Source organism: Cladophialophora immunda (assembly GCF_000835495.1).
Source record: "Cladophialophora immunda strain CBS 83496 unplaced genomic scaffold supercont1.4, whole genome shotgun sequence".
Lineage (NCBI taxonomy): Eukaryota > Fungi > Ascomycota > Eurotiomycetes > Chaetothyriales > Herpotrichiellaceae > Cladophialophora > Cladophialophora immunda.
Window position 1 is genome coordinate 1,542,037 of NW_015622544.1, and position 12,504 is coordinate 1,554,540.

At 54.0% G+C, this 12,504-nt stretch overlaps 6 protein-coding genes across 6 annotated transcripts; 4 read left to right on the top strand and 2 right to left on the bottom strand.

The window, feature by feature from the left end:
* The first annotated feature begins 306 nt into the window (after window positions 1-306).
* Window positions 307-2,488, top strand: PV07_06926 (uncharacterized protein). The gene is made up of 2 exons (XM_016393957.1): window positions 307-1,222; window positions 1,291-2,488. Exons 1-2 carry the CDS (start codon window positions 643-645, stop codon window positions 1,932-1,934), a joined length of 1,224 nt encoding a protein of 407 aa, XP_016247376.1. The 5' UTR covers window positions 307-642; the 3' UTR covers window positions 1,935-2,488.
* Window positions 2,465-3,878, top strand: PV07_06927 (haloacid dehalogenase, type II). Its single transcript, XM_016393958.1, has one exon. It carries the CDS (start codon window positions 2,663-2,665, stop codon window positions 3,521-3,523), a length of 861 nt encoding a protein of 286 aa, XP_016247377.1. The 5' UTR covers window positions 2,465-2,662; the 3' UTR covers window positions 3,524-3,878.
* Window positions 3,879-5,567: 1,689 nt separating this feature from the next.
* On the top strand, window positions 5,568-6,938 carry PV07_06928 (uncharacterized protein; the record flags this gene model as incomplete). Its single annotated transcript, XM_016393959.1, has 1 exon — window positions 5,568-6,938. One exon carries the CDS (start codon window positions 5,568-5,570, stop codon window positions 6,603-6,605), a length of 1,038 nt encoding a protein of 345 aa, XP_016247378.1. The 3' UTR covers window positions 6,606-6,938.
* Window positions 6,939-7,096: 158 nt separating this feature from the next.
* On the bottom strand, window positions 7,097-8,486 carry PV07_06929 (uncharacterized protein). Its single transcript, XM_016393960.1, has one exon. The coding sequence runs from the start codon at window positions 8,017-8,019 to the stop codon at window positions 7,432-7,434; it is 588 nt and encodes a 195-aa protein (XP_016247379.1). The 5' UTR covers window positions 8,020-8,486; the 3' UTR covers window positions 7,097-7,431.
* Window positions 8,487-8,964: 478 nt separating this feature from the next.
* PV07_06930 (uncharacterized protein) lies at window positions 8,965-10,263 on the bottom strand. The gene has a single exon (XM_016393961.1). The coding sequence runs from the start codon at window positions 10,027-10,029 to the stop codon at window positions 8,983-8,985; it is 1,047 nt and encodes a 348-aa protein (XP_016247380.1). The 5' UTR covers window positions 10,030-10,263; the 3' UTR covers window positions 8,965-8,982.
* Window positions 10,264-10,816: 553 nt separating this feature from the next.
* On the top strand, window positions 10,817-12,466 carry PV07_06931 (uncharacterized protein). Its single transcript, XM_016393962.1, has one exon. The coding sequence runs from the start codon at window positions 10,952-10,954 to the stop codon at window positions 12,344-12,346; it is 1,395 nt and encodes a 464-aa protein (XP_016247381.1). The 5' UTR covers window positions 10,817-10,951; the 3' UTR covers window positions 12,347-12,466.
* Window positions 12,467-12,504: the final 38 nt, after the last annotated feature.

Genomic DNA, 12,504 nt, shown 5'->3' on the forward strand with positions numbered 1-12,504 from the left:
AGATAACCAGACAAAGGGGGACACAACCTTGGGGCAATAGAGGACTTTCGGCTGATTGTAACGGCGCGGCCGACGACTATCACGTGATCGCAACTGCGCCCGCCCCAGCCTTTGCCGGGCTAACGCCGTTTGCGGCTGGCTAAGCCAGTAGTAGTCAGCGAGCGCCTGGCACACCTGGGTCGCGGGTGGAGGTGGCTGCTGGGTGGCCGCTGGGTGGTGCTCGGTGGTGGTGCTGGCAGCCGGCGCCTGGGCCCCAGTCTTTCGCTCGCCTCGCTTTCTCTCAGTCTTTGCCCCGTCACCTGTCGACTTCAACTTTCGATCCTGTCTTTGTTCTTCTCAAATCCCATCCGACCAACCACTCTCCGCTCCCCGTTTCACTCAACATCTCGCTGCCATCGCGTCTCGAGTGCTGCGACCGCCCCCTGATTCCTCGTCTGTTCTCGTCTTGATCACAAACTGTGTCCGCCATCATCACCATCCCCTCCCGAGGGCGCCATTGATACCAGTCCGATCGAAGTGACGCCCCGCTCCGCTGCTGCCCAAGTGACAGCTCTGCTGGTCCCCAGCGCTTCCTTCGCGATCCCCTCTGCTGTCGACGGTGGCGCGCAAACCACCGCGGAAGGACTTCTGTTGCGCGGTTTCATGTCCTCTTCAGCCCGGCCAACTGCCATCCCGCCATCTCCAACTTCTCCGTCTGAATCAGGTCTCAAGCGACGGCGCCTGTCTGACAATCTTCCGCAATCTCCTATCTCTCCTTCGTTTATGTCAGTCGCTACAAAGAGCTATGTCTCCTCTTACGGAAATACACATAATCCCGACGAGGCTTCGGGGCGCTCGTCTCCGAACTCACCAAAGGCTTCAGCACCGCGTAGTCAACAACCGTTGTCCCGTCCCATGCCGTCCTTGCCGACCCCTGCGCACAGTGTAACGGGCACTTCCTCTGGTTTCGACATGGCTGATGATATCGATCAACATCGGGATAAGCGGCCAAGACTTGATGCGGATAGGGATCAAGAGGCGGATCAAATGGAGGTAGAACCCCTTAGAGAGGCCACAAATCATGATCGGAACGATGAGATGGAAATAGACGGCGAAAAACTTAGCAAGGGAAAAAGCGCCGAGCTCCCAGAACATGAGCAGGATGCAGAGCTAATGGTGGATGAGAAGACCCTGGAGCAACTACAGAAAGATATGGGCGAAGCCTTTCTTCTCTGCACATCCAGTAAGACTCTCCATCTGTCCACCACTCACAATCTATCCTTGCAGGTGTGTTAACAGACATTCTCGCAGAAGTTGAGCGCCAGAAACCGAACCCGCAGCAGCATTTGTTGGCATTGTATGGGCTGGGCCCACTGCTCCACAGCGTCGCTCGCACCGACCCAAGGACTGGTGAGAAAATCAACAAGCTACGGAAATCGTACGAAGGTCAAATCAAGGGCTTCGCGTTGGCTGGACGGAACAAACCTGTCAAGGGCGAGCGCAACGTGGAAGAAGATGAACCCGGGCCGTTACGGCGCATGGCTGGATCGTCTCCTTGGGGTCTTCAACCGGATGAGCAGTGGAACGCAGAGCATACGAAAGAACCCCCTCAAGTTACGATAGATTTTACTGCCGAGTTGAAAATGGCCATGCAAATGCAACCAGGGACAGTTCGCAATAACGCTCACTGGGAGGATGTACTCGGATTCGACAAGCCGAAACCGAATGTGGCTCCGGAACAACAGCCCACCCCTCGACCGATGGCAAATGGAGTGGTTCGGCCACCTCAACAGCCTTCGGCAGAAGCAAAACGACAGACTCGCGGGAAAAAGCGGAGTTATGGTGATGACAGTTTTGTCGGATATGGAGAGGGTTATTCGGATCCAGAAGATGGTGATGGTGACGAATACGGCAGCCAGAGGAAACGGAAAAAGGTGACAGCCACGGATTACTGATGAGTCGATCTGTGACTTACAGAGTCTCGCATTCGATTGGCACACCTCTTCCCCATGGACAACACCGCTAGATGCGGAATGCGGTCCCCTTTAGCGGCCCTCCATTCACGACATCACCTTCAAATGCATATTCTTTGCCATATTTTGCATGCATGGGATGTTTCTAAGATACCCTAATGAGGACAGATAGAGAGATCAGAAAAAGGGACACGGACGATGGGCGGCCAAAACTCGTGGAGGCGTTTCAGGGGGGCGTCGATCTTGTCTTTGTTATGCTATTGCGAGCACTGGACGTTGGTCCGCAGGGAGGATGGAGGGAGGATATCCAGTCTTTGCCCTGTTCTGGGATGGTGAGAGACGGTACTTAGTACTCCTGTTATTATCTATTCAGCGTCGACAAGACTCAAACTGCAAAGGGGAAAATTTACCGGCGGCCTCCGGATGACATGGCAGGTTTGTTCACGCCTTGTGGCATCGTCCTGAGGCGTGTTGTGTATGAAGGATCACGACCCTAAATGAACCACACATTCATCGAAAAACTATATTATCTTTGATCGCATCCCGTATCATCGTCTCTGAGTCTCGCTGAAGAGTCAACCCTTTCACATCACTCGCAATCGTCTTGCCTTTCGTGCAGCCAAGCTCCCTCACCCAAAGCCTCCGTTGACTTGAAGTCTCATCTGTGCCGGGAGGCGTCTCTGTCCACGGAAACACAGCACAAAGACAAGATGGCGTCGTCTTATCTTCCCATGCCCGAGCCAACCGTGCCCAAGAGGCCACTCTCGTCCTATAAACTCATCTCGTACGACATCTACGGCACGCTCGTGGACTGGGAGACGGCGATTGTGAGGCTGCTGCAACCGCTAGTCTCGCGCATCCCCTCATCCTCGCCCCTCAGCCAGGAATACCAAGACAGCACGACTGCAGGGTCCGAGGGACGGATCAAACTCGCCGCGAAGTACAACGACATCGAGCACGAGTTGGAGGCCAAGAACCCGTCGCAGCGATACGACGAGCTCCTGCAGGACATCTACCTCCGCATCGCGTCCGACTTTGGGGTCGGCGAGGCCACCGAGGTGTCGACGAAGCAGGAGGCCAAGCAGTTCGGCGAGAGCATCGGCACCTGGCCGCCGTTCCCGGACACGGTCGACGCCTGCCAGCGGCTGGTGAGGCAGCACGGCTTCAAGCTCGTGCCGCTCTCCAACGTCGACCGGGCGAGTTTCGCGCGCACCTGCGCCGGCCCGCTGCAGGGGGTCGACTTCTTCCGCGTCTACACGGCCCAGGACATTGGGTCGTACAAGCCCGACCTCCGCAACTTCGAGTACCTCATCAAGCACGCCAAGGAGGACGCCGGCGTGGAGAAGCACGAGATCTTGCACGTCGCGCAGAGCATTTTCCACGACCACATCCCGGCCAAGACGATGGGGCTGGCCAGCGTGTGGATTAATCGGAAGGGCGCGGGGATGGGCGGCAACGAGGCTATCAGAGGCATCCACGAACGAGGAGAGGTCGGGTATGGTTGGAGGTTTGGGACGTTGGGGGAGTTGGCGGATGAAGTCGAGAGGGAGAAAAGAGAGCAAGGGAAGTAGGTGCATAGCAGTGGAAGAGATTGAGCAGCCTGTTGTGCTTGCTTCTCAATGCTATCGGCAATGCCTCATCTCGAATAGTCGCCTCTTTCTGCCGACTATCCTGCTTTCCTCTATTTCTGGCCGTCTCTGATGTTCCAACGTCATCCGGTGATTGTTGCCAGGGTGTGAGCGAGGCCGTACCAGAGCGCATTGCTTAACTGCGTGGTCTTCTGATCCCAACCCTTGGTGAAGCTCCTAATCTTCCCTTCCGCCACCGCCTCAAATATGGCCGCTGCACTCCACATGGCGTGTTTTTTGGTTGCCTCGATCCCCTAGTATAGGTTTCCCCGTGGCTCCCTTCTGTGATATATCTCAGTAGCACATGACAGGTTTTGGCAAATACTTGGTCGGCCCGTACAATTCGCTTCAAGAGGCCGCTCCGACGCTATTTTATCGTCAGCTCCTGCATTCTCGAAGTAAGTGTACCATTTTTGACTGGCACGATGTTTTCGAGCGAGCAGATGTGATGGTGATAGTGATGGTGACGATGGTGGAATGGTGGGTGATTGTGAGCGCGAGCGCTGCTTCCGAAAATTAGCCGCTTCAGGATTCAATGGTCTTCGAGGCCTTCGTGTCTCTCCTCTCCTTCTCACCAAACATGAATACCCAACAGCGCCAGGCGAAGAGGCCTGTGCGTTGCCTCGACATCCTGGAATTGGAGCGTCTTCCTCGAATGACGTGGCCAAGGTGTCAGTCCCTTGGTCTGTCGAGTCAATTAGCAATCAGCCATGAGGCTGTCGCTGAAATGCATCAAACCCAATTGTGGAAATGCAGAAGAACGCCACCATGCGACCCCTAGTCGACTTCTGACCAATGGTCGACAAGGTGGGCTGGCTCTTCTCAAGCCTTACTCAAGGACATTGTGCAGTTCAGTCAACCCTCTCTTCTCCAAGATCTCGCAACCTCACTTCCTCGGCGATATACAGCGGCGAGCTGTTTACATGTTCGAGGGGTGGGTGGCTGTACTCTAAGCCATGGCAAATTCTGGACGCAGCCTTCGGGCTGATCCCTTCATTCCACAGGATCCAAATGTTCCCCGCTACAGCCAAAGACTCTCGAGGGAGCGGTGGGAAGACCTCAAGCCCAGGGTGTCGATGCTCTTCCACCAAGGCGTCACTACTGTCGATATCCTCTCGAATTCCATTCAAGAGATATTCCCATCACACGGAACCAACTTGACCGGCAAATGAAGAAATGGGGTCTGCAACGAAGGCCTCAGGAGTCTTCTTCGCTGGGAGAACATGTTTCTCAGGATACCGCCATATCACAGCAAGCCACTTTCCGTGAGAGACCACTCGACAAATTTGGAGAGCTACTATTGAACGATGGTTCGCCCGGAGCCTCAATGACAGACTCCGCCATTTCAAACACTGGTCCGACTCTCGATTCCAGAACGCCGAATGTTGAGCCAGACGCCCTCTTTGAACTCACGGCATCTCTTAGCCTTATCTCACCCGAAATCCCGCGATGCGTGTCACCAGCGCTGCCCGACAAAGATCATCCTAGGCTCACATTTATTGGATACCGTCATGCCAGCAACCCAAGTGCAATCCGCCAGATACTCGCTTATTCGACTACCAAACATGGCGCCTCTATAAAGGTTCTCAATCGCCTCGGGTATATGGCTATGTTGCTTTTCACGTTCGGGTACCCCAGCGATGCGTTTTAAATATCTTTTCATATTATCGATCAAATCAATCGTCAGCCTTCGGTGCAAGGATTATCACGTCGACTTTTACTCTTCTTTGTCATCGCCTGTGCTCATTTTGCTTGTGAATGGACAGAAAAGCCGGACGCATTTCATCTTGTTAAACAAACTTACGTTTGGCTGTCGCGTTACTATCCATCAGGACAGGAGGGAGACCAACAAACTGTCTCATATATGCAGGTCCTCTACTGTTCGGGAAAGGGTGGTTGTGACGAACGTAAAATGACTGCCTACTGGATTTTGAATGCTGTACATTCAAGTCTGCAAGAAGAAGGTGGCCACTCTATCCAGCCAGACATGTCTTCTTTTGACAGTGTTGACAGTGCCTTTCGTTTCTTCCATGAAGACGAGGACATCAGGGTCGTTATGGATGAAGCAATTGGTGAGATAAAAGAATGTCTCTATGTCAACAGAGAAGAAATCGACGGGGTCTGGAGCAACTACTGGCACGATCCAGCAGACGATGCCTTCATGGCTCAAATGGTGGCATGCTTGGTTTTGAGACGCCGTCTCAGTAATGGTCCGAAACATGCTTATGTTCGAGCCCCTCCTGAAAAAGCAGGAGACTCTCAAAAGTCCCAATTTTTCTCTCGCCTTCAAGAACAAGTGTTGGTTGCAATGTGTGGTCTGATGTCCAGACAGTATGGGAAATTTTTGCTCTCGGGAAAAGCTCCAAATGCGATAGGTGGTCACTGGAAACTCTCAGAAAAGCTCACCATCGCGGCTTTATCGATTGAACTAGCAATAAAGAACCGTCCGGACGTTCATGGCTTTGAGCTTTGTATTTCAAGAGTCGCTGACGACTATGAAGGGTTCATTGATGTCTATCTTCGCGAATTACAGTCCCCGTCCCTTCCATTTCTGACTACCGAACGGCCCAAGGCCGGTGCCGCTGAACATCTTATTGGCACAAGTGCTCTTATAGCCAGAGTATCGACATATTCGGACCTTGCGGCGCTGGACATACCATTTGTGCCATCTCTAATCTCCAAGCACCAGGGTGAGACACAATACCTCCGGCCATCCCAGCCTACCACAAAGTCAAGTCGACGAAGCGGCCTGGACGTAAAGTTCTCTGCCAAGGAGGCCTGGTTGGGGCCGTCTCTTGCAAGATCCTATACCTCTTCGATGAGTTCCGGCTACAGATCTTTCAAAGCTGCAGTTAAGGAGCGCGAAAGCCTAAGCTCTGTGCACCGTTCACGCCTTCCTCCGGTTCCATCTGTGAATTGGTCGGATTTTATGAGTCCACCCTCGATGCTTACGGCGAGTATTCCTTCCGATACCGCGATGCACTATTTCGAACCCCATGCTGAGGACGAAGATATGACCTTGTGAATGGTGCGACATCATGGCGAGGGTGCGAATAACCAGTGAGTTTTCCCCGGGCAGCTAGATGTAGGGAAAGTGCGAGAACAGGTCTGGAATACTTGGAGTTCGGACGGAAATGGGTCAAATACTTCCGCGGCATACTAAAGATCAGCTATCAGCGACGCTCTCATTGTGTCTTGAGAGTGCCTCTTCCCAGGGATGGAAAGTGCCTCCTGCATGATGAGGGGGCATTGGACTGATATAGCCAGCTCCTGTAATGCTGGGGGAGAGAGGTTCCTGTCCTATATACAAAAGCTCCCGTGTTTCGGGACAGTCTTTGATTAATGAAGTCTATTCTACAGGCAAGGGATGATGCTAATCGTCACGAAGAGCTCTTGATCCACTCATAGATCCACTTGACCTTTGCGGAGGCGACCGAACCCGCGAAGCTCTTCTCACACGTCAAGTAACGTACCCAGCTCATAGCTGGACAGAAGGTCGTGGTAACGAACTGTAGCGATGAAGAGATACGGGATCAGGCTTATCATACAGGAGTTTATGTAACCCTTTTTACAAACACCTTTGAGAAGATCAAACACCAGGAGAATATGGACATTTGGCGCAAGGCTTGCTGGTTCTATTTCCGGGGAGTGGATGCACAGACTCGCCAAGCTCAAAGAACAGGTTCAGAACCCAATCGATCGAGACAACCATCATCAGGCACAGGCTTCTCTACACACTTAAGCCACAAAGGTCGTCAGACGGTTAGGAAATTGCAACAGCATAGTTATATCTATTAAACCCGGCAACAGCGGCCTTCTAATCCATCACATGCTGACTGGCTTCCATGAATCTACGACCCTTCCGTCGGCACGGGGACATTGAACCCGTTGAGGTTGACCGACACCAAAGCATACAGCGAGACCAGGAAGATCAGCTCGGTCAGCATGCTCTGGCCCAGCACCTGGACACCCTGGGCGTACAGATCATCCGGCAGGGGTCCGCCCGCCACCAGGGCCTTGGAGATCCTGTACACCAGCATCTCGTCCGGGGACAGGTCCGGGGGCGCCTCGCCGCGGGCCAGCGCGCCGACCTGCTCCTCGGCGAAGTAGTGCCTCGACAGGCCCGAGTGGGCGTACACCTCGTAGGCGGCGCGGTAGTGTGCCCCGACGGTCAGGATGGCGACCTGGCGCAGCGTCTCGGGCAGCTTGGCGGCCCGGAACGCGACCTTGCTGAGGTGCCACATGGCGCTGCCCACGACGGGCTCGTGGATCCACGCATTCCACGGCCCCAGGAGCGCGCCGGCCTCGTCCCGCGTGATGAACGACTTCTGGTCGTCCAGCGTCCGCACGATGTTCTCCACCACGTCGTCGTACAGCGCTCGCTGGTCCGGGGTCAGTTGCTCCGGCGGCACCGGCTGGAGGCGCATTCGAGAAGCCATTTCTTTGGGCTGCCTTGTGTGGTGAAAGATCGGTTTGTGCGCGAGAACTTCTAGTGCAAGTGACTGCGTCAGGAAACGCTTCGGTGCCGGCGTGTTAGTTATATGTGATGATGATCCGAAAGGAGGATTTCTTCTCGGGCTCTTTGGCGTTCGAAATCCGATAAGTCGCACGGGTCAACTCGCCGGTGATAAGCTGCCAATGGGGGTGACAACCGAAATCTCCCAATGCTCACACAGTTTCTTTATACCACCCCCTCTTTGACCTGCTTTGCGCGGTTTCTTGTACATGTACGCTGTTGTCCCTTACCTCCCCTCCTGTTCCGGGCTGATGACTCTCTGACAAAGCTCATCACCCGCTGGCGGAATTACCGGAGCGTGATCCGACTCAAACTCGCGATGGTAGCGATGGCGCCCATCAGGTACGAGAGGGTGTCACCAGGCTATGATGTAAGCAAGCCATTGTCACGCAACAAAGCACCCCTGCCACGAAGGCGGGAGGTGGCGGCACTTTATGCCAGTTCGCTCGCCGTTTGTAGGACATGTCGCGATTGAGACAAGACGGATAAATGTTGTGTCAATCGGAATCTCGTGCTTCTGATCCTTTGAGTTGCGTAGAAGTAGGAAGAAACTCGGCAGGGATCCACAGATGGCCCGGGTGCGCTAGGCGTTAAGAAGTGGGGTGCCAAGAGCTCCGAGGCTAGGAGTTAACAGCCGAGTGCCTCCTATAGCGACTATTCCATTTCTGAAGTCCATTGCCTGGACTGACTAATGTCCCCGGGCCGAAACCCTGCGACGCTGAACGGGTACGGGACGCATATCATCTGAGTACGAAATCCGACGGAAGAGATCGACAGCGGAACAGAAAGAGTAGTTTCTCTCAAAGGACAATGATAGGAAAGCAAATAGTAGACGTATCAAAAGACGCTAGCCGTTAGGAGTCAATACCTACTCAATCTGCTATCGTTAGAATTTCAGGACAGCCTTCCCAAAATTGCGCCCCGAGAACAGAGCCAGAAGGCCGTCGATCGCATTGTCGATACCCTCACACTCCCAAGTGATGACCTTGAGCGTCCCGTCTTTGATCCATCGCTGCACATTGGCCTGGTGCTCTGCATGGTATTTGTCGCCGAATCCGTGGTCAAAGACCACAAAACCGCGGACGGTGAGCCGCCTCCGCAGGATGAGGCTGTAGTTGTAGAGAGGATATCGCTGGCCCGGCGCAGCGCTGTAGTCGGAGATCAAGCCGCAGACGACAACCCGTCCATGCTCTCTCATCGCATCCAGGGCCGCTTCGAGATGCTCGCCGCCCACATTCTCGTAGTCGATGTCGATGCCTTCGGGAGCGAGTCGTTTCAGGGCATCGCCGGGACGCTCCTTCTTGTAGTTGAACCCGGCGTCGAAGCCGAGCTCGTTGACGATGAAGTCGAGCTTGTCGTCCGAGCCCACGCTGCCAATCACCTTCAGTCCCTCGCGCTTCGCCAGCTGTCCGACCATGCTGCCTACCGAGCCACTGGCGGCGGAGATGAAGATCGTCTCGCCTTTCTTGGGCTGTCCGATTTCGTAGAAGGAGGAATATGCGGTCAATCCCGACATCCCGAGGGCCCCCAGAAAGACGCGCACGTCCTCCAGCCCTAGGGGATTCTCCAGGTGCTGGATCTTGCCCAGCTCCGCTCCGCTTAGGGAAACGTATTGCTGGATCGGGAGTTCCCCAATGACCTGATCTCCAGGCTGGTATTTGGGGTGTTTCGATTTGAGGACCTTGGCGATGCATTGGTTCACTAGTGGCTTATTCAGCTCAAAGGCTGTTGCGTTGGATTTGATGTGCACCGGGCGCATGCGTCCCTTCATGTAAGGATCGAAGCTTGCATACTCTGATTCTAGCAACAGGCCTCCATCCGGGGCGGGGGAGGTTTCATCGTAGTCGACAATGGTTTCGATCGTTAAGTCCTTGCCTGCTACAGGGAGTCCTTCAGGAATTTGTCTGAAGACCATCGCCTTGTTTACCACCATGTTTACAGCGTGCTGCCAGAATGGTGGATCTGATGAATTCGACGAGGTGATGGGCAATGTTTGTGACTTATGGCAGGGTCTTGTAGGAGGAGTGACCAGCAGAGTTGATGATCTGGATTCTTTCACTGGGATTTGCAAGCATCACAGCGAGCTGGTGAGTTCTGCACCTTGTATCGCAGGATTCTCTTGCTTATCATGAAAAGATTCCAAGGGCACTCGCTGGCGAACTCATCCATTGGTGTCCAATGCAACTTACCTCTTATCACACTAGATGGGTGTCGATTTCGTGCTGCGGACATGACAATCCTCCTCCAGGGGGAAGAACGCAGAAAACACTTGGATACCATGGCCAACTGGATTTCGAGTCTGTGGATCTGGCCGTAAGAAAGAGCCCAAACTCAAGACGCGGGAGAATTCGCAGCTGATGTCGCCATTCAAAAGGGTCTCAGGCTAGTGTTGATTGGCTGTTTCGACCGTTTTCGAGCTCCTCCGCTAAAGCCGCGGCGATGTGTAACGATCTTCCGGCGGAAATGTTTGGCTCCTCAGGTCGAAACACAGCATGAGGACAATGGGCCCCTGGTACAACAGTACATAGCTCTGGAGCGTGCCGCTCAGATCAATTCAGACGTCGTGCATCATCCGTCCCGTTGCCTGACATGACATCTCTGATCAGAAGCAAAATGACGCGGAGTTTGCAAATCAAAGGAGTTATTCGTCAGCAGATTCTCCCTGGAATCTGCAGTCAGAATATTGTTGATCCATCCTCGCGGTTATATATAGACGAGGAAGGAATGGGTGCGGGAGAAGTGCTCTGCACAGTGCATCACGTCAGCGATAGAGGAAGCAGTCTCTTCACTCCTCCGATCACACGTCTACACCACCCCTTCCAGTCATCCATTGAAGCGCATCACCGTCCAGAGAGATGGCACACCACCAGACCGTGTATCAGACTATCAATCCTGCCAATGGGCAGTTGATCAAGACCTTTCCGACAACAACAGACGAGCAAGTGTTCGCCGCGCTCGACAGGGCCCATGAAGTCTATCAGAAAGACTGGCGTCGCCGATCCGTGGGCGATCGCTGCAAAATCATGAGCAAGGCTGCGGCCTTGATGCGTGAGCGCAAACAGGAACTGGCAGAGCTCGCAGTGCTGGAGATGGGCAAAACCATCGGCGGTATGCTGGGTGAGGTCGAGTTCTCTGCCGCCATTCTGGACTATTACGCCAACAACGGGGAGAAGTTCTTGCAGACTATCGACCTACCTGGCGTTCCAGGGGCGGTCATTGCTTCCGAGCCCATCGGGGTGATCCTAGCCATTGAGCCGTGGAATTTCCCTTACTACCAGGTCGCTCGTGTAGCCGGTCCTCAAATCGTCGCCGGCAACCCAGTCATGCTCAAACATGCACAGAGCGTGCCACAGTGCGCGATCGCCCTTGAGAAGCTCTTCGTCGACGCCGGAGCACCAGCGGGTGTTTACACCAACCTATTCTGTTCCATCCCTCAAGTCAATGCCCTTATTGCCGACTTCCGCATCCGGGGCGTTACCCTTACAGGCAGTGAACGAGCCGGCGCGTCGGTGGCTGAGCAAGCTGGTCGCCATCTCAAAAAAGCCGTGCTAGAGTTAGGAGGTTCAGATCCGTTAGTTGTCCTGGAGGATGCACCACTCGATCAAGCCGTCGAGGTAGCAGCTGCCGGCCGTATGATGTGTATGGGTCAAGCTTGTGCCTCCATTAAGCGATACATCGTTGTGGGAAAGGAGCGGGGCCAGAAATTCCTCGAGGGCGTCAAGACAAAGTTTGAAGCAATGAAAGCCGGTGACCCAATGGACCCAGCAACAACGCTTGGTCCTCTGGTCTCCGAAACCGCCGTCGAGAACCTCGTTAGTCTCATCGACGAGGCCAAGGCTGCCGGCGCCACCGTGGTCATGGGTGGAAAGCGGATTGACCGTCCAGGCTACTACCTTGAGCCGACTCTTATCACAAACGTGTCTCGAGACAACCCGTTGTTCATGAAGGAGGCATTTGGTCCTGTGGCTACCCTGTACGTCGTCGACACCGAAGAGGAGGCTATCGAGGTCGCCAACGCCACAACGTTTGGCCTGGGTTCGTCGGTATTTTCCGCCAACATAGAGCACGCAAAGAAAGTTGCGACAGAGATCGAGGCGGGGATGGTCTTCATCAATTCAGCCGTCAATTCTGGCCCAGATGTGCCATTTGGTGGTGTGAAGAATTCAGGTTTTGGGCGGGAGCTGAGCGAGCTCGGTATTCAGGAGTTCTTGAACAAGAAGCTAGTCCGGGTACATCAGAACTGGCTTTGAGCAAATAAAGCTGCTCGCTTTGGAAATTGGTAATTCATGCGCAAGTTCGACATTTAGTTACGAGGCAGATCAAACCTTTGTGCTTTTCCCACATGATGCACACAGTAGGAATGCATGATAACAACGACTTCAGGCTTTCATTGATTGATGGCGACTTG